The following is a 19,932-nucleotide window of genomic DNA, read 5'->3' as shown; positions in this document are numbered from 1 at the left end:
ACCTATGGGAAGTCACTTGCATGTGCTGCCAGCACTTTAATATGTCTAAAATAAATCTTGCCTTCCCTCCCCAAACTACTTCTCATCTTCCTTCTTAATTTTTATAAGAATATCAATAATATTCTTCTAGCACCCAGTCTGAAAACTTATTGTCATTAAATCATTTCTTTTTTCCCTCCCAAAGCTAGTAAGTTGTCAAATTCTATTAATATCCCTCCTTTGCAATCTCATAATTAATACCAGGTCTTAATACATGTCACCTACATTATTGCATCCTACCTACCCTACCTCCTCCTAAAGCAAATGTCTGAATGTTATTCCTAAACTTAAAATTTTCATTAACTCCATGTTGCTCATGGAATAGAGTTCAATTTTAAAATCAGGCCTCTTTATAGCATTATTAGCCCAGGCTGTATTAATTCATGCCATATCTGTAACTCTCTTGCCATTCCTCATATACATCCTGAAATTTCCCACCACTGCCTTGTTATTTTACCTGTACCCAGGTTACCCTTCGAACTAATGATTACATAACAAAATTCTATCTGTTATTTAAGACTTAACTCTAAAGTCATCTTAGGTAGTAAATCTTTGCTTTACCCCAGGTACAAATCATTTTTAAACTCCTATGGAAATCTATCTGTATTTATTTCTTACCCTGTTGGCTTTAAACCATAAACTATAATTATGTAGAAAACTTTTATGTGATAGCAAAAAATGAGGTTTAAACAACTTAAATTCCTATTTTTCAGTATTTTAAGTTGTTCAATAACAAGATTAACATCTACATTTTCCCTTAATTCTGTATACAGTGTGTAAACCATAAATATGTGTCAAATGAAAGTAAAAATGATTTGAATACTGCAAAACAAATTTAAGTTGGTAAGATGATATATTGATGACCATATATATATATACACACACACACACATATATATATATATATATATATATATATATATATCCCCAAAGAAAATATGACTTAAAATCTGGCTTAAGATCAAACAATTTATACTAGATATATAAATTGGCACATTGCAATTAATTTAAAAGAACTTTTTTTTAACTGTGAAAATTTTAAAACAATTGCAAAATTAGTAATTTCCACCTAACATTGCATATACAGTTCCTAGTTCAAACCTCAATGCAGAAAAACAATTTCCAAAGTTTTGAAAACAAAAATAACCCCTACATAATTTTCTTATTCTACTTATTTTTGAAAAGACTACAAGTTGAACATCTTGTAAAATATGCTAACTGTTGTGGAGATTAGGGGCTAAATCCATGATGAAACAGATTCTATTGTTTTGTGTGGCTGATTGTCAGTGAGGGTGTAGGGGACAGAAAAACTAGTTGACAAATGAATGAAGTATATGTTGACTTCTATTTTTTGTAAGTTGTTAAATTGGAAAAGCACTACCTGAATTTCCATTTATTTATGACAGCTTTGGAAGGATCACTTGCTTCTGCCGTGCTGTGGTTGCAGGCAAACCCAATGTGCAGAATCATATTTAAGTTAAGAATTGAGGCATGAGACCTAAGATTTACTAGAAGCAAAGTAATTGGTGCCAATAGTTTATTTTCATAAAAAGATTAGTTCTTTTTTTTCATTTCACTCTAAGTCTAGCAATCAGGTCTACTTAACCCCAACCGAAATGTTTGGCCATACTATAAACTCAGGGACCATTTTTGGTTGAAGTTCCCAGTGAGTTAACAAAGTGATGGTTCAGTCCCAGTTAAGTATCTTTGTTCACTCCAATTTGATCTGATTGGACTCAAACTATGTGTGTTTGTATTTCTATCCTAAATATCCAGGCTCCAAGTAATTGAGAGTCTGTGCAGGGCTCAACCTCCAAGTAGTTGAATCTTTCCTTGTTTTTTTTAGTTTATTTTTTAGTTTTTTAAACATTTTTATTTATTTTTCAGAGACAGAGAGAGAGCATGAGAGGAGGAAGGGAAGAGAGAGAGGGAGACACAGAATCCGAACTGGGGTCTAGGCTCTCAGCTGTCAGCAGAGAGCCTGACATGGGGCTCAAACCCATCGCCTGTGAAATGATGACCTGAGCCGAAGTCGGAAATTTAACTGACTGAGCCACCCAGGTGCCTCAAATCTTCTCTTCTTAACTCTGTCTCCAGGCTGCCTTTCATAATGAGGAATTTCCTAAGGCTCTATATTTGAAATCTAATTCCAAATGAAACCCAAATACCGGTACTTGGACACCCCAATAGCCTCACTCTTGGCTACCAATTCTGAACCACAACTTTGCCTTGCTTTTGTTCTTGCTTTTAACACATATCCATATGCTGGTGTCATATTCACTTCCTGGACCCATGTACACTTGTACCCTTCCCTATATTAATGACTTTTCCTGAATCTATAGACCTTCAGCCTTTTCATGATACCATGGCATCATCCTTTCTGAAACAAGCATTACCCACATTCCACTTAATGCCAACAAGGAAAACTGATTTGAAAATAAGACACCACAAAAGAATGAGATACATTAAAGTGACTTCGATGATTTATGACTCTATTGCTTAGGACACATTGATACTGAGCTAAATTTACTTCAATCACTTATCAAAAATAGTTTAGGTTATTAGAAAAAGATATAATTAGGAAACATTTTATTCCTGTGTGTGGTAAATTTAGAATAATAAATAGAACTGTATTTAAGAGAAGGCATCCATTAATTTCAGTAACTCTAGCTTCTAATTATTACTTTACAAAAATTTATATCTTTTCTTAAATTATTCTTTATCTAATTTTTGTCTTAGACATACATATGTATACTAATTTATACATTAATTTATATATTAATTAATTATAGTAATTTATATTATGGTTTATTAACTAATATATAAATGTATATTATATTAATTTATATCCATGTATTCATTTATATTCATATACATAATATATATTTATATTCACATATATAATATTATACATATATAAATTACTTGGTATTGAGAATGTGGATATGTGTTATTTACATTTTATGTCTTCCTAGAGTGCTGATATATATTCTCTTTATAAAGCATATGCAATAGAGAGTTTTTTAGGAGTAAAAGGTGATGTTGTTTTAGGGAAGTATGTGTGAAATGGTATGTGTGTAGGTTTGTGTGTGTGCGTGTGTGTGTGAGTGTATGTTAAGTATAAGGTTGTTAAATTGTCTCTTGAGATACTTCTGAAAACATTGGATATATTGCTGACTTCATTTCTATTTGTAAAGAAGAATCACAAATTGTAGAATTGTTCCAGATTATTTTGAATAGGGAATATGTAAAACTTTTCTTCATGATGATTACTTTTAATGTATATTACTGTTTTAAACATGTTATTTAAATGTCTCCTAAAAGGCATCAAGATTCATATATGTAGGCCTCTGATTAGATATGACAAGAGAAATAACTTTGAAAACTTAAATCCCTAACTTCCCAATATTTTTTAGAGCAAAATATCCCCAAGTGAGCATTTCAATTTAATATTTTCTAATTTAATATTATGCAAGCACAAAGTGAACATTGTTCACATAAGCTCTACTAGTCCATATTTCATTTGTTCAAGCCCTGTCTTCCTAAGGCAGTATATTGAACTTGAATACTCTCCAGATGATTGGGATCCTGTTCAGCTTGAATAGCAGCATTTCTTCAATTTTTTGAAAACTAACTTGCAAGTGGACTATAATTACTCATTTTAGTTTATGACCTTAAAGAAGTGAAACCATTGGCACTAGAACACTGAACACAAAAGCCTTGTTAACATGGATACCATAAATCTTATGCAAAGTGGGTTTGTTTCTGTGTCAATGAAATAGCAAAATCAATAAATTAGACCTCTTTTATAAGCACCAAACAATACATTAAGTTAGGAACCTTAGCAGAAATAAGCTATAGCCATGACATCTTTTTCTTCAAGCTGCATTTACCTTTTTTAGTTGAGGCAGCACCAGCCTCTTCTTTGGCTCGTTCAGTTTCTGCAAATTCAGATATTAAAGAATGAGAAATGGATATCAGAGATGCCAGGTCGATATCTTATGGTATTGTAAGTCAGACAAGACTAAAAGTGCCCAAAAGATAAAATATGTGTGGCGCCTGAGAGCAAAGCAAGCAGCAAAGAAGAGCCACTCTATAAAGTACTTACATATTTTTAAAGTAATGAACTCTCTTATCTCTCCCACATACTGCTCTGCCGTATTAAATTTTAATGCCTATGTAAGTAGTGGCCATAAAACAAGGTGGCTTATTTCACAAAATACACTGGAATACTAATTAGCTTATATTCAAATGTAAAATAATGTATGAGTTGTGTGGAAGAGGACTTTTTCGCTTAGCCTTTAATTATGGGGATGGCAAGCAGTGTTTGATCTCAATCAATTAGCTCTATATTATAAAAGATTAGCTGTAGTATTATGGAAAATTCCATTTGAATATTGCTTGGAGAAAGAGAAAATTTTTTAAAGGCCAAAGTGGCCTCTTGTGATTTCTCATGTAGTTTATCTGGTGTGGAATATAAGAGAGCTGTCTGGAAGACATAATCTGAAATGCTGGTCCTAGTACAAAATTTTGGACCTCGAATCATAGCTAATTGAAAGAACTTTCTCCAGTCTATAGGAAAATAACAAAATTAACAATGAACTGGTGAATATTTACAAATCTTTATTTATTCATTTTACTGACTTTTTATTTTTTGATGTTGTTCTCCTTGGCCACCTGTATTTTTATGTTTACTTTTATTTTCATTAGTATGTGTACGTATCCCCCTCACTCATATGCACTCAGCAGCTGAGCTCTAGGAACAACCACACAACAGGACTCTTCATGCCTCCTCTCCCTCCATCCTTATGCCATAGACCTTGGGCTGTGAGAAAGATCAGATGTCAGAAGAGGCCTTCACATCATGTTCAGGCTTTAATTCTACTATATTAGATATCATGAGCTTTGCAATTTGAGCCTATGCAAGAAGTCATGTAAATAACCTCTTCCAGGCTGTCTTAAGACCCTGAGCTCCAGGACTATGCAGACCCCTGGCTGTTGTACACCTTCCAGATAAAGACTTTACACTAGTGGTTCTCAAACTTCAGCATGCATCCGAGTCACCCCGTGAGCTGTTAAAATGCAGACACAGCCCAGATGGTTTGTGAATCAAAGAATCTAGGGCATGTCCTGAGAATTTACATTTCTAATCATTTCCCAGGTGATGCTTATGCCTTTGGTCCAGACCATAGTTTGGAAACTGATTACCAAATATCCCCTAAGAGACCATCAAGCTGAATCCTTCTGTGATCCCCATTTGTGTTTACCTCAGTAACCACCATGAACCTAGGCTTCCGGCAGAAAACAGAGTTCACATTTCTCCTAAAAACAGATCCTTACCAAAGTCCTTCCAACTCTCCACTACAGTATATGCACCAGTATCCTCAGCCTCTATTCAGAGCATGAGCTTTGCTGTCTTCTTTTAACCACCCCCTAGCTCCCTAAGGCCTCTGCAACTCTGCAAGCAGTCTTCTAAAATGGAGAATGTTTGTTTTCCCAACCCTTACATACCAAAGTGTCTATTATTTCTCAATGGTCGTTATCTCCTGGCTTTCCGTAAATCTCATTTCCTTTGAAGTGTACACTATCAGTTTGTATCTGGCTTGATCCCTCCTCTTACTGTCATTATTGACCTTATACTCTAGCACCATCCCTCATTGAGTATTTTTTGCACATAGTTGTCTCCCTCTACTATTGTGAGATTTCATTAAGAACCACTCTCAATCACGGTTGAGCATTAGAATAAGTTGGGGGCTATTACAAGTCTATGGGTGTCAGATGTAGTAGGTCTATGGTGAGCTATAGAGTTTTGAAAGCTTTGAGATTCTGAGTTAATGAATCTGAAAGGAGCCCTGGGTATTCATATATTTGGAAGCTTTCCAAGGTACTCATATTTAACTAGGATTGGGAGTCATACACACAGTTCATATGTATGCTTTATCTCTCATTTCCTTGACCTCCTCACTTAAAACAAAATTCCTGCCTCCTACCAACATACTCTTGGACTTTGCTTCCAAAACTTTGATCCCCCAAATCCTATTCTCTGGCAGAATTCTTCATTTTACAGCTCACTTACTCAAGAATCTTTTCCAAATAAGGGCACCTGGGTGGCTCAGTCAGTGAAGCATCCGAATTCAGCTCAGGTCATGATCTGGCAGTTCATAAGTTCAAGACCTGAATCAGGCTCTGTGCTAACAGCTCAGAGCCTGGAGCCTGCTTCAGATTCTGTGTCTCCTTCTCTCTCTGCCTCTCCCCTGTTCACACTCTGTCGCTCTCTCTCAAAAATAAACATTAAAAATTTTTTTAAAAAGAACCTTTTCCAAATGGTATCTGACTCCATCAATACTTTTGTTCTTTTGACCTTACCCCTTTTTCACTGCTCCTGCTCATTAGTCTTATCAATATTTAAATGAGCCATGGTTAAATCATTCACTTAGTGATCTGCTTTTACAGTTACCAGTAGTTTCTCAGGCTGCTTTTAAACTGTTCGGTGGCTAAAAACACCAGAAATTTATTCTTTCAAAGTTCTGGAGGCAAGAAGTCCAAAATTAAGGTGCTGTCAGGGCCATACTCTGAAGCTATCTTGGAACTCTCATAGAAAGAATCCTTCCTTGCCTCTTGCTAGCTTCTGGTGGTTATTGGCAGTCCTTGGCATTTACTGATTTATAGCTGCCTCACCCCAATTCCTCCTTTTCTGTTCATATGATTCTCCTCCTTCTGTATGAATTTGTGCATCTCCAAATCTTCTTCTCCTTCTAAAGACACCAGTAATTGGATTCAGGGCCCACTCTAATCCGTATGACCTCATCCTAACTTGATTCAATCACACTCATAGGTACCGACTTAGGACTTTAGGATATCCTTTGCAGTGACACAATTCAGCCCATGACACCCTCAAAACACAAAACTACTTTATGTCTGCCACCTGAGCAGCCATCCAAACTTGAGGAAGGCCCTCCTACTGCTTCAGGTCTCACTTGAGTTGTCACATTTCAGTAGTTAAGGGGAGTGTTCAGCACTGATCAGCAATACTAGCACAGACCTACGGAAATTGTTTTCCCATTCTAGACAACTGGTTCATGCCTTCTCTCCCCTCCTCAAACTTCCAATATCCTGCAGTGTAGAGGCAAGCTGCTGTTGAGAAATTAAGGGGGCAAATAAAAGCAGACTACACTACCTCCTGTTTTCACCACCTCACCAGCACATACCTGCGCCATTTGTTTTCCTTTCAATCCCAAAGGATGATGGGTCCCCACCCCAATTTAATACCAGTCCATCCTGCCTCCCTTCTCCTTCTGCCAAGTCAAGGTCTTTTTCTTGCAAATATTGCTTCTACCTGCTACCGCATCAGTTTTCCACCTCAGTGACACTTTCACATCAGTTCAGAAACATAATATGTCACTCTTTGTAACTGCAGACAACCACATCCTTCACTTCTATACACCTCCCACCTCAGCTGCCTCCTCTCTCTGTGGTCCATCACAGCCTCCAGGGAGTTGTGACAGTGTCACCAATTCTGTTTTCTCACTCTGTTTTTTTAAAACCTGACTAATTATGAAAAATATTATATAAATGAAAGATACAAAAGCATATAACATATGTGCGCACTTTAATGAATGGTAATAAAAAATGCATACCTTTGTAACATCCAGCAAGCTTAAGAAATAAAATATCACCAAAGCTTTTGAAACCTCTTACTCATTCCACTACCTCATGCTTTTTCCTTCATCTCAGAATTATTATTGTCCTAAATTTTATATTAATCATTTTCTTATTTTTTAACACAGTTGTTTATTACATGTACTTATCTCTAAACAAAGACAAGACCATTTTTCATAGATTGAACTATATTGTTTAGTGAGATAACTTTATAAATATTGATTTATATTGTTTAATTCTTGTAATTTGCTTCTTTCAAAACATCATGTTGAGATGCAGTGTTAAAATAGTCACATACAGAGGCTCTTAGACTGGGGTAGCTCTAGAGATTTTGGTGGCTTATAGAGACAAACCAAAGCCAGAGTCTTCTAGATTTTTCTGGAATCTGAGAAACTAAAACTCAAGAGCAACTATCATGACATCCAAATAACTAAGCCTTCCCAAACAAGGCAAACATTTAAGTTACAGCCAATTAAATCACTTCTTTGCTTTGCTTCTGTGTATTCTTAAACCTCTGCCCTAGATCCTGCCTATGGAGTACCCTTAACTAGTTTTCATTTTTGGCACTGCTTCAACATTGTTGTTTAACTTTTTATGGAAGCCATGTTGACATGAGTAGCTGTGGCTGATTAATTTCAACTGCTGTACAGTATTCCACTATATGTACATTCTAATAATTATATATTCACCCTTCTGCCAGTGGACATTAGGTCATGTCTGATTTTTGTGCTGTTATAAATAATCCTGCTTTAAACATTCCCACACGTCTCCTGGTGCACATGTTGAAGAATTTTCTTAGAAGTGAAATCATTAGTTCATAGCATTTTCTCATGTTTAATTTTTCCAGATAAATGCTACAATGTTCCCCCAAATTTTACATTCATACCAACAGTGTATGGTAAGTTTCCATTGCTTCATATGATTACCGTTCTCAGAATAATAATTTTCCTCTTTTTTGGTCAATCTGGCACATGTCCAATAGTATCCCATTGTGCTTCTAATTAAAATTCCATTATACTAAGAGACTAAACATCTTTTGATATGCTTATAAAACATTTGTGGGTTTTTTTTGATGCTTACTTATATCTTTTTACCCATTTTTTTCTGTCCACTGTTCTATCAATGTCTTGTATTCATTTTTAGAGTTATTTAATTTTTGCTACTCACTTCTTGTTACTTATGTGTGCTACAAATATCGTTTCCAAGTGTGTAGCTTGTATTTTGTTAGTATTGTATTAGTACTATTTTGAATTTATTCAGTCAGCCTTGTCTGTAATTTGAGTTGTGATATTATAATTTATTATCAAAATTGAGCAAGGAAAGGAAGTGCTAATAATAATTATTCATACAAATATGAATATGAAGACTGTCTTCACCAATTGACATACATGGTCATACATGTCATGCAGTCTGTGTTCTAGACACACCTTATTGACATCAGAGCTATTGTTCAGGTCCATAGATATTTTCCCCCAGTAACTTCCATTACAGAGTAGGTAACTGATTCCCAAAAGCCATGCCACTTTTCTAACTAATGTAAATTGTCCCCAAGTACTCTTCTAATAGTATACACCTAATGGATTCAAAAGGGACGTTTTTCACCCCTTTTTTTAAAAGCAATTTCTACACCCAATGTGGAGCTCAAACTCATACCCCCAAAGTCAAAAGTCACATGCTCCACTGACTGAGCCAGTCAGGTGCCCCAAAGGAACTTTACTTTTAAATTCTGTGTATTGGTTTCTCCTGAAGAATCTTGACATGTATTAGTAGATCAAGCGATAATCATCTGACTCACACATTTAGGTATTGAAGTGTAGTTAAGGTAATAAAGACAGTTAGGCTTGGTGGCTGAGCACACACAAGTCAAATGCAGTGCTAAGATCAAAGGAAGAAAAATGCATGACTATTGACATTTCAATTAAAATTATTTAAAAAAATTAAAAATGACTGGACTTTGGAGCCTTTTTTGCTCAAAATTCAGATTGACCAGAGGCTGGAAGAACATGCACACAGAATACATGATCAGAGCCCTGTGGTCCTTGATAAGAAGGAAGTAATATATAGATGTGTTTCCAAGGTCTTGAGGCACATTGGTCACTGAAGTGTTCTTGGAGGGAAAAAAAAGGATATGATGTGGTCAAATATAGTTGCTAAGCATTGTGTACTGCATTTCCTCTTGAAGATTCACCAAGGAGAACATTAAAGACCTGAAATGACCTAGGGCTTAAAAATCTACTTATTTGGATCTTTTCCTGTTTGGAAATGGCTAATCATATTGTCAACTCCCATGTTGCTATCCAGCGTGTGGGAAAGCAGCTACAATGGACTGCAGAGAAGGGAATTGGGTGTGTTGAAGCATTTTTGTATGTCCTATGATAAAAGAATTTGTGTTGACTTGCAAAAATTGTAAATCTAAGTTTGGCATGCCTGCTAAGTCCAAGACAGTCTTCTTCTACCCACATAACCCCTGACACATAACTTTATATAGAGAGTATTAAGTGCCCCTCCATAGTACTACCTTCTAGAATTTTAAATATTTTGTTTCCTTCAAGTTCATGGTATAATGACGACCTCCACCATGAACTAAGAGAGCTCCCGAGTTTGTCTGTGTCCTCCAGTATTTTTCCTACAGTGATTTTGATTTCCTCCGGCACCTAGAACAAATAGTTCCACACCACAAATTCAACCAACATTCTAGTTATTTCCTGGAATAAAGTGTTAATGACCAACTACCTTTTATTTTTCGATGGACTTGCACTAACCCTGTCAATCTCACCTCTCCTTTTTAATTTAACACCAAGCAATTGTATCACATAAATATTAAATTTATGTTAATTAAACTATACATCTCACTCTCATTTGCTCTCATAACTTAGGATACCATAAATCATATCCCAAATGTTTAGGTTATATACAAAAAACTATGTGCACCATATTATATGAGGAATTTTCAAGAGTATTTGTAATGAAGAGCAATCTTTACCTTAGGCAATAAAGTTATTGCCTACAATAAAGTAATGGCCTACTGTGCATAGCAGATGTGTAAAAATTCTTCTGTTGTATGGTTTCAAGACCGAAAAGCAACTCTTAGTTGAATAAATGGATGGTCACACTGTTAGTAGAGAATTTAAGCAATTTATGAATTATCTGTAATTAATTTTTGTATTGAGCAATAATGCCCATGTCAAGTCTAAATTTTTCAACTGTATGAAGAGTTGAGTATTAATTCTTTTGAAACTTTTATATTGGGTCTAAGATGATTTAGCAACTTAATTTGCTAATTTCCTGCAAAAGATGCTGATCTCTTCAAAACTTGATTGGATAGTGTGCCTCATAGATAGCAGAACTTAACAGGGCTGTTTTATTGCAAATCAACATTTTTATCTATATGTCACATTTTTCTGGGAAGAAAATGTTCATTTTTAGCAGTCTTCAATCTAACATTCTCTACCAGTGCTGCAAAATTATCAGTTTTGTCTTACATATTTTCTTGATTATGCATTTCTACAGACTAAGTATTAGCATGCTGAAGATTCCATAATACAGAGTTCCAATCAGCTTTACATTCAACTAAAAATTTTCATGAAAATATAAATAGAATTTTAGGTTCATGTTACACCTCTCAAAGTCTGTAATGTCTATATAAACACTTCCAACTGTAATTTTTTAAAAGACATGCCCACCAAGTTACTCTCCATTATATTTCTAATTTTTCTCTGATATATCCACCAATGAAATACTTTATCTCAAAATCCTGGCACTAAATAAAACATGCATTTGTTTTATATATTAATACCATACCTATGCAGCTCCAAACCAAATGAAAAATATAATTATATTTATATCATGCAAAAAACTTAAGTTTTACAGTAAGTCCTGTATATCAATCTTAGAGAAGTTAAAGTATATTTTTTTCTGAAATCAAATATATGTCCTTATGCCTAAAATAACTTTCATTAATGACAATCTGTTAAGTACTTCATACAATTGAGAAAAACCATCAAAGACACCAGCATTTGTCCCTAAGCATGGAGTGAAAGCTACTATTGATGCAAATGTCATGGTATATTATAGTTATCTGTTAATATTCATAATCTGAAGATATAAACCCTAAAAGGAAATTATGATTTTATAAGAGCAATAGTTAAAGTTGTTGGAGGCTTCATTTCATTCAAGACACAATATCTTTCACTGGTAGACAAATTATGTTGCCTGTTGGTTTGATCAAGTGATTAATTGTTAGGAAAATTAAGTCTGATGTGTTTAAGAAACTGAAGAGATCACTTATTCTGCAAAATAAGAAACAAAAATTATGAACCACTCAAAAAGGAGTTATGATCTGGAGAAATTAACATTTACAAATGAAAATAAATTTTAAGAAGAATAAATTCACAGAAAAGGGAAGTTTGAATAATTATGTATATTATTTCAGCACAACAAATATTAAAATCAAGAAACATTTGGTAAGCCAGCTTCAAAAATTAGCATTAGCATTGTCTATAAGCAGAAAACTTAAATTAGTAAGCTGGTGAAGTATGCTCTTTCTGTTATTTTAAGTTTTATTCAACATACTTGCTTTTATTTGCTTTTCACTTGGAGCTGTTAAAGACAAGAAATAATAAAATCTAAATTAATTACAAGTCCACTGTCTCTAACATAGTTTTAAGGTTATTTAAATTTTTTAAAAGACTATAACCTTGGAAACTAAGGAAATACAGGTCTGCGAAGGAGAAAATTCCACACTGTTCCATTTTCTTTTATATATTATAAATAGATGCCATGAACATAGATATTTTTTATACTTATATATCTTCTCCCAACACAGAATGTTCACTCACAACTTATTCATTTTGTTTTGCATTTTAAATTAGCTAAGAATCTGATTGTTTTTACATACAAGTCAATGCATTTTACTTCAAGTGATATGAAAAGAACATAGTGAATTGATAAATTATCCAATGGTTTCAATTTTTAAAATACAGCTAATTACTGCAAAGCTGCTACACTGTAATCATACCCTGAAATGAACAGATAATGATTTTAAGCAATTTAAGTTACTGTATTTTGTCAAGTTTAATATTAGACAATAATGGTTAGCTATTAAAACTCTTGAAACTCATTACACCCATAGTCATTCTCTGTTTCTCCAGGTTTATATTTTATATATTTACATGATATATACTTTATTTTAGTTTTCTGCATATGTGCATAAATAAGAATATGTGTTATGGCCTACTTGTGGAAATGTTAATACTCTGTTCTCTGTAAGGTAAACAAAACAATTCCTTCCCAAAGGATAAGTAATATCAACATTAATGTGAAATGGTGAAGTATGTGATCATTTCATCTTGGAAATTATTTAAACCTCATTCCCGTTTAATTTTTTAATGTGATTATTCTATTTGGTGTTGCTCATTTCATGCAATAAACCATTATCAAGTGCTTACTGTGTGCCTGGCATTAAAATAAGCACTCTAATTTCTGACCATATATTAAGTGCTATTATAAAGGAAAGAGGATGATGCTATGGAAACTAGTTGGAGGAAGAACTAAATGGATTTGGGTTGTCTGAGGAAGTTTTACAAACTTAGAAGAATAAGAAGTATAGCTTTGAACCTGGGTTTTCTGTGGTCTGTGTTGGAGGGTAGTAAATAGTTGAGCTATATTTGTATGGGTATTTATATAGCACTGAATACATGCAATTTCCATTCAAATACAACAAAATGGGAGGAGAAAATAATGGACATTATATGAATCTATGGCCACACACACACACACACACACACACAAACTCAATGAAGTTCCTTGAGTAGAAATTTGAAGGCAAAAACAAAAGGTAATATTTTAAAATTAAGTCAATAAAATAAGTTTAGAAACTTGCATTTATTTTCCTTTGAAATAACTAATTGGCAGGCTAAATGCTAGAAACCTTTAAGAAAACCATTGGTATTCATACTGCATTTTTAGAATTGTTTGTATATGTGTTTTACTGATTGTCTGCTTCTCAATTCATTTTTCCCCCATTAGAATGTAAATATATTGAGGGCAAAATCTACCTCTACTTTTATTGCAGCTCCCCTGAGTACTCAAGAAATGTCATTAAGTAACATTTTGAATAGGGAGAGAGTAATTGCTGGAATTGAATATTCCGTATTTTACAGGTAAAGCAATATTGGATGCACTTATAGAAAGTGGTTTTTCTTTTGTTTTGTATTGGGTTTTTTTGTTTTTTGTTTTTTGTTGTTGTTGTTTTTTACACTAAACACTGCTCTGAAAAATTCACTGGGGAACTTAGGAAGCTACTGATTCAGTCAGTCCAGGAAGGAGCTGGAGATACTGCATTTCTAACAACCTGGTGTTGCTGGCTCACAGACATATATTGGGTAGCAAGAGTGTAACAAATTATTTGGCTTTAATTTTCAAAAACTTCATTGGTGCTAACTCTGTGTCAAGAACTTGCAAAGACTATGGGATGGAAGGATTTCCTACCCTTTCTTGTCATAAGGCTGCAACATTAATAAACATTGCGTATAGGGTAGAAAGAACCCAGCAACATCAGACTAACTCACCTGAATGTTCCTTCTTTGATGACTTTGCTGTATCAAAGAAAAGAAAAAAAAAGTCAAAATTCCAAGCCATTCTATGGCAATTCAGTATTCAATTGCAAATTAAGTAACAATATGAAAGTAAGATAGAGGAATTTAAAAACAGTTACCTGGTTCCACATGTTTTTCTTTCTTTTCCTGTTCTGAAAGGAACGATATTATCATTGTTATTATTATTACCATCATTATTATCATTCCAATTTTATATGTCATAATTTAATTGCTTTAACACAAAGAAACATGTATGTGCTAATGCTGGGCTCAACAACTGATAATTGCTATGAAAAGACTAAGACTGTATATTTAAATCTTTCCTCTCTTTCCCTCACTGAGTTCCTGCACCGAACAGCATAAAAATATTCTACATAAGAGCAATTCTTCATGATTAATAAAGCAAAGAAAATTAAATAGGGTCCATAAAGGATGGAACATAATTAATTTCCTATTGTATTAGATCAACATCAAATAAATTTGGGATAAAAAAGCACAAAGGATAATTATTGCAGCTGTTTTAAAATAATTTTCAGATAAAGATGGACAGATTCCATATGGACTTCCTCTTCGAAGGTGGATTCTTATGTTGAAAAGGTATTTGTTTAGTTAAGTCAAAGACTTTGCTGAGAACACCAAAATAGACTGAATTTTCAGTGGAAAGCAAAACACACTCCCCTTGTTTTTAGGACAAATGCTCCATATAGGGTCCTTTTTAGATAGTGTTTCTTTTTAAGAATCCACTCTTGTCAATATTGTGTGAGGCAAAGTGTTATTCTGGCCTCAAGAGTAAGATGGCATTTCTATTATAATAAGCACTAATTTTATATAAAGTGCAAGTACTAATTTTATATGGAGTGTTATTATCTGCAATCCTTTTTTTCCCCTTGACAAGCTTGTCAAATTAATTTAAAAGAAGATTTTCAAGAAATGTTTTAACATAGGTATATTATTATCGGATTTTTTAAAGAGAAGTTATGTGAAGATTTCTTAAGTTTCATTCAATGAATACATTTTGGAGACTGGGAGATGTTTACGTTGAAAGAATTCTAAGAACTGTATTTCAGAAACAGAGTGCCATCAAATCTCTCTGGTGATCTCATGAGCTTCTCAAGTGTATAATTTGTTTATCAAGAGTGTAGTCATGTTAAGTATAAAGAGCAGTTTACCCACTCACAAGGTTGCATCCAGGCAGTAAAACAAATAAAACAAATGACTTGACCAAGTGTTACAAGTCAGAAAGCAGACACTTAGGTGATTTAGCTAAAATTAAAGACAGTAAGAACATTCCCAAAAGTTGTTTGAAAAACATGGAGTAATTAAATATGTTGCTTAATTTACTGTGGGACCGAAGCATCAATCATGTAACATTTCTAAGAAATTTGCAAAGTGATGACCATCAAAAACATAGTGGGAGTAATCTGGGTATGCATCAAAATTCAATCCCGGCGATACGTAAAATTTCAAAGTAAAACAAGGGGGCTTTCCAATCAACATCAGAAAGCCTCATACAAGCAAAAAATACCTGTGCTAATTTGGAATAACATGAGGAAAAACGCTGTTGAGAGCACTTATATGGGATAATTCAGGATGTAATTATTGAATTATTTTTAATAAATATAAATTTATAAAACTGCCAAATCATATCTATGATTGATTTTTTTTACTTTTTATTTTGAAAAAATTATAGATCATGAGAATTTTCAAAACTATGTATAGGAAGGCTCCATGTACTCTTCACTGTTTCCCTATCATGATTTTTTTTTTAACTAAAGAAAAAACTTCTTAATTGTGACAACTAGAAAAGTAAAAGCAAAATAAGAATATAGGGTTAGAGATGTGTAATTGAATAAAACAATCTTAAAGACAAAAAAAATGAAATCAAACAAATTAAAAGATACAACATTAACAACAATAAAAGCCAAGTCTAGATGATAAACCAGAATAAATAAGTTAATTTAGAAATAATTAATAGTTGTTTAGAGGAAAATTCGTTTTCTTTTTCTTATTACTGCCCAAGTCACAATCCACTGAATTTCTCAAGGAAGGAAGCAGTTGTGATGTAAACGAATGCCTGGGAAGGCATTTTTTTCTTAAATTAAATCTACCAATGCTCCCGAGATTGTCAAGGAGACACAGTGTGTCTGCAGGATCTTTTAAATTATATAGACTGCAATAAACCGAGGGCCTTAGGGTTATATATGTGTGTATATGTGTGTGTGTGTGTGTGTGTGTGTGTGTGTGTGTGTGTGTGTGTATATATATATATATAATTTAATATCATTTTTCAAATCTCTGGTTGTCCTTCATTTTTCTGCTGGTGCAATGGTTTATACAGTGTTTCTGTTTCCGTGTGCTCGTGCTCATCAGCAGCAGTGCGCTCACATAAATCTGAAACTGAAGGAACACATACTTCTCTATAGATAGATTGCTCCCCCTGGCTGAGTCGCACTATAATTTCATGATTCATCCCACAGTGCATTGAGAGCATTTTTATGACACAGAATGCCTCAGCATCCTAACCTTTTACAGTACCAAAACATACATAAAATTTTCAAAAATGGTATGTATTTTAAAACAGATGTTTTTTAATATCACTGGGATCCTGAAAAGCTCTACATTCTGGGAATGTGATGATTTTTAATAGCTGATCGAGTAGGGTTAAGTTGGGGCTTTTTGTTTCCATTTGTTCAATATATCAGCATTTCTTCAGAGGAGAGCGTATATTTGCAAAAGATACAACCTCAAGGTATCTGGCTTTACTGTTAGCAAACAGCTTTAACACAGTGTTAAAGCAGCAGTAGATGCTGCCAAAGGGATGGATTTCAAGCAATGCTATTACACGGAGCTCAGGTGCTTATAAGGGTAAATCATGTTAAGAACAAAATGCCATATATATATAATATGAACATACCAAAATATTTATGGATTGCAAGAAGAAAGATAATGAGAAAGAGGTTATGAAACCAGCCTGAAAAATAAATTCTATTTGGTCTTTTTTAAGGACTGAGAATTTACCAGGTTACAGGAATTATATTTACACTCACAGTTTTGGTTAATGGAATGAAGTTGTATTTTTAGTTATGTGGCTGTGGATAATATTATTAGATGATTGTATGAATTTGGCAATGGACTTTGAGAATGATTGCCATGGTTTTCAGTCCCTCTGACCCTCAGGTTGTGTACTTTTTCATACTGACAGAAAAACCACCAACAGAGTTCACATGCATAAAACAAAAAAAGAGATTCAAAACTGCAAGTCTATCAGCAGGCCAATAATGATAGTAAAGAGAAAAAACATATACACAAATATACTTTGCATGTATTTCCTTACTTTTTCCCTTGGGTTGTTCTGTTGGAAGAAATAAAAAACAAAACAAAACAATTGCTCTTAAAACTTTTAAAGATAAAACTGCTCTCCGAACATATGGACTAGACTATAATTTTTCCAGCCCTTTTCCCATTCTCTTTCTTTAAATTTCAGTGTTGCTCTGAATTACTGGCAATTACTGTAGGTGTTTCCATAATTTGCGTGCAAAACATTGTGTGACAATAAATTGACTTAGAATTGCACTGTTTAATCATTTTCAGTGATTTATACCTTGCAGACTTCTTAAACACAGGTGAGCACGTAAACCCATATGAACAAATACAAAAGAAACAGGTATACTTGCCAGATTAGTTATGATTCTATTCAAGACTTAAAGTAATGATTCAGTTCCTAATTGATGCTGGTGTTTCCAAGATTAAGTGAATTTATGCTTTCTGGTAAAATAAATGCTTGATACTGAACATTATACAATTTCTTGTCAAGAAAACATTTCTTTGAAAACAATTATTGTGAAAGGTAAACATAGGCAATATTTATTTTTTATTTTGTTAAATATTTCTAATAGCAATATTGTCAGAAAAGATTTGACTTTCATTCTCAATCTTTTTCTCTCTCTCCCCTTCTCTCCTTATCCTATATGTAGTTTTTTTTTCTTCTACAATAGTCCTTGAAGGATAAATGCAATTTGGGGATTCATCAAATATAAGACAGAGAAAGAAAATATTTCCAATACCTTCTATAGTTGTTTTTGTTTTCTTAGAATCTGAAAACACAAAGATAAATTATTGATAAAGCAGATATGATAAATCAACAATTTATTAGTTTACAGTAACATGCCAAACACTCTGAAGTAATCTTCAATAAAATGCACTGATTGCATGATATATTTCTAGAATATGAGGCTTAAAGAGAAATTACTCTGTTTTTGAGTAGATGAGTATTAGAGTGAGGTAGTACATAAGAAATTTTCTGAAATATAAAGATTACAAAAAAGAAAAGAGATAAAAAATATCCATATATGATTTGCACAGAGATTACATTGTGCCTATCAAAGCTGGTAACTCTTTCATAGAAAGTCAAACTGAGAAAATATATGGTCTGTTCCCATAAAGATGGGCTAAAGCCCATGAATTTAGTCTGAAGTTTCAATTGTTCAGTCTGGAGCCACCCAGATGACCTGCTTTACACTCTCTGAGCAATCAATATATTTACAATACAAATATTCAATTATTGCTGTGAAACAAAACAGGTTGAGGTTGTCACATAGGTTACTGATGAACACATCATCATTCTTCGTAGCTGCCATAAAGTAATAATTAATGTGTATTCAATAGTCAACAGGCATCTGTTTTATTTGTCTTTTGTGTGTTCAGTTTAATTATGAAAAATTTTACTATTTTTTAGTATTTAGACCATGCAACTTTCTGTTCCTATCACTTGAAAATAAAACGAGAGGTGTTGATCCCATTTTACTTTAGTATAGAGGCATCTGAAGTTTCTGCTTAGAAATATTTATTTTTTTCCATGTTTTTTTTTTCTTTACCTCTTCTGTAAATTAACTTTGAAATTTTCTGGATATTACTGAAATTGCAATTATAATAAGGAACTATAAATTTATCAATGGAAAAGGTAGATAAACTGTTTTCGGGCTGATAATTATATGCTTTAGAACTGAGAACAGTAGACATTCACTAATAATATGTAAGCTAATGGATTTGTGGGCCATACAGGAATGTAGTTGGGTCCATGATTTTACTTCCACAATGAAGTAATGGAGCTAAAATGTTTAAAGATGACAATGAATAGGAGTTTATCCACAAAAAGCAGTTACATGGTCAACTGAGTTGTTTTAAGAAAAAATGATAACCAATGACAGTAATAGTGTTGTAAAAGTAAAAACTCACTTTCATAGAAGTATAAGCTAGAAACACATTTTAGGAAGGCAACTGGAGAAATAACCTAGAAAGTCATAAAAATGAGCATGGTTTTGATACAGTAAGTCCACTACTAGAAATCCAAAGAGAAAAATGGAAAATTATCATAAAAATATACATAGAAAGAGACTTTTCCATGAAATTGTTTTATATTTCTAAATAATGGGAATATTAAACGGTACCCTCTGAACAGTAGTGGAACTCTTAAAGAATTCATAGGATATCCACATAATAGAAAAATACAGTCATTAAAATGATATTTTTGCAACCTGTTTCTCATTTTTCTGTAATAGGAGTATGTTTCATGTACAAACAAACCTTATGAAAAATAATAAGTCCTTGGAATAAAGCATTTACTTATAAGTAAACATCT

At 33.4% G+C, this 19,932-nt stretch overlaps 1 protein-coding gene across 22 annotated transcripts in view; it reads right to left on the bottom strand.

The window, feature by feature from the left end:
• TRDN (triadin) overlaps positions 1–19,932 on the bottom strand; it is a 385,182-nt gene that overhangs the window by 124,509 nt on the left and 240,741 nt on the right. For 19 of the 22 annotated variants that reach the window (XM_053222303.1, XM_053222304.1, XM_053222300.1 and 16 more), the window contains 6 exons: positions 18,359–18,388; positions 17,629–17,646; positions 14,414–14,446; positions 14,268–14,294; positions 12,271–12,297; positions 3,933–3,980 (listed from right to left, as the gene is read on the bottom strand). In XM_053222303.1, coding sequence (XP_053078278.1) covers positions 3,933–3,980; positions 12,271–12,297; positions 14,268–14,294; positions 14,414–14,446; positions 17,629–17,646; positions 18,359–18,388 — 183 coding nt within the window. Of the gene's footprint in view, positions 1–3,932; positions 3,981–12,270; positions 12,298–14,267; positions 14,295–14,413; positions 14,447–17,628; positions 17,647–18,358; positions 18,389–19,932 lie in introns of those variants that run through there. The other 3 variants (XM_053222295.1, XR_008298359.1, XR_008298358.1) reach the window with 3 other exon arrangements.

The sequence above is a fragment of the Acinonyx jubatus genome, chromosome B2 (genome assembly GCF_027475565.1).
Source record: "Acinonyx jubatus isolate Ajub_Pintada_27869175 chromosome B2, VMU_Ajub_asm_v1.0, whole genome shotgun sequence".
Taxonomy (NCBI): domain Eukaryota; kingdom Metazoa; phylum Chordata; class Mammalia; order Carnivora; family Felidae; genus Acinonyx; species Acinonyx jubatus.
Note: the sequence above shows the minus strand (reverse complement) of the source record. Positions and strands in the feature narration are given on the sequence as shown.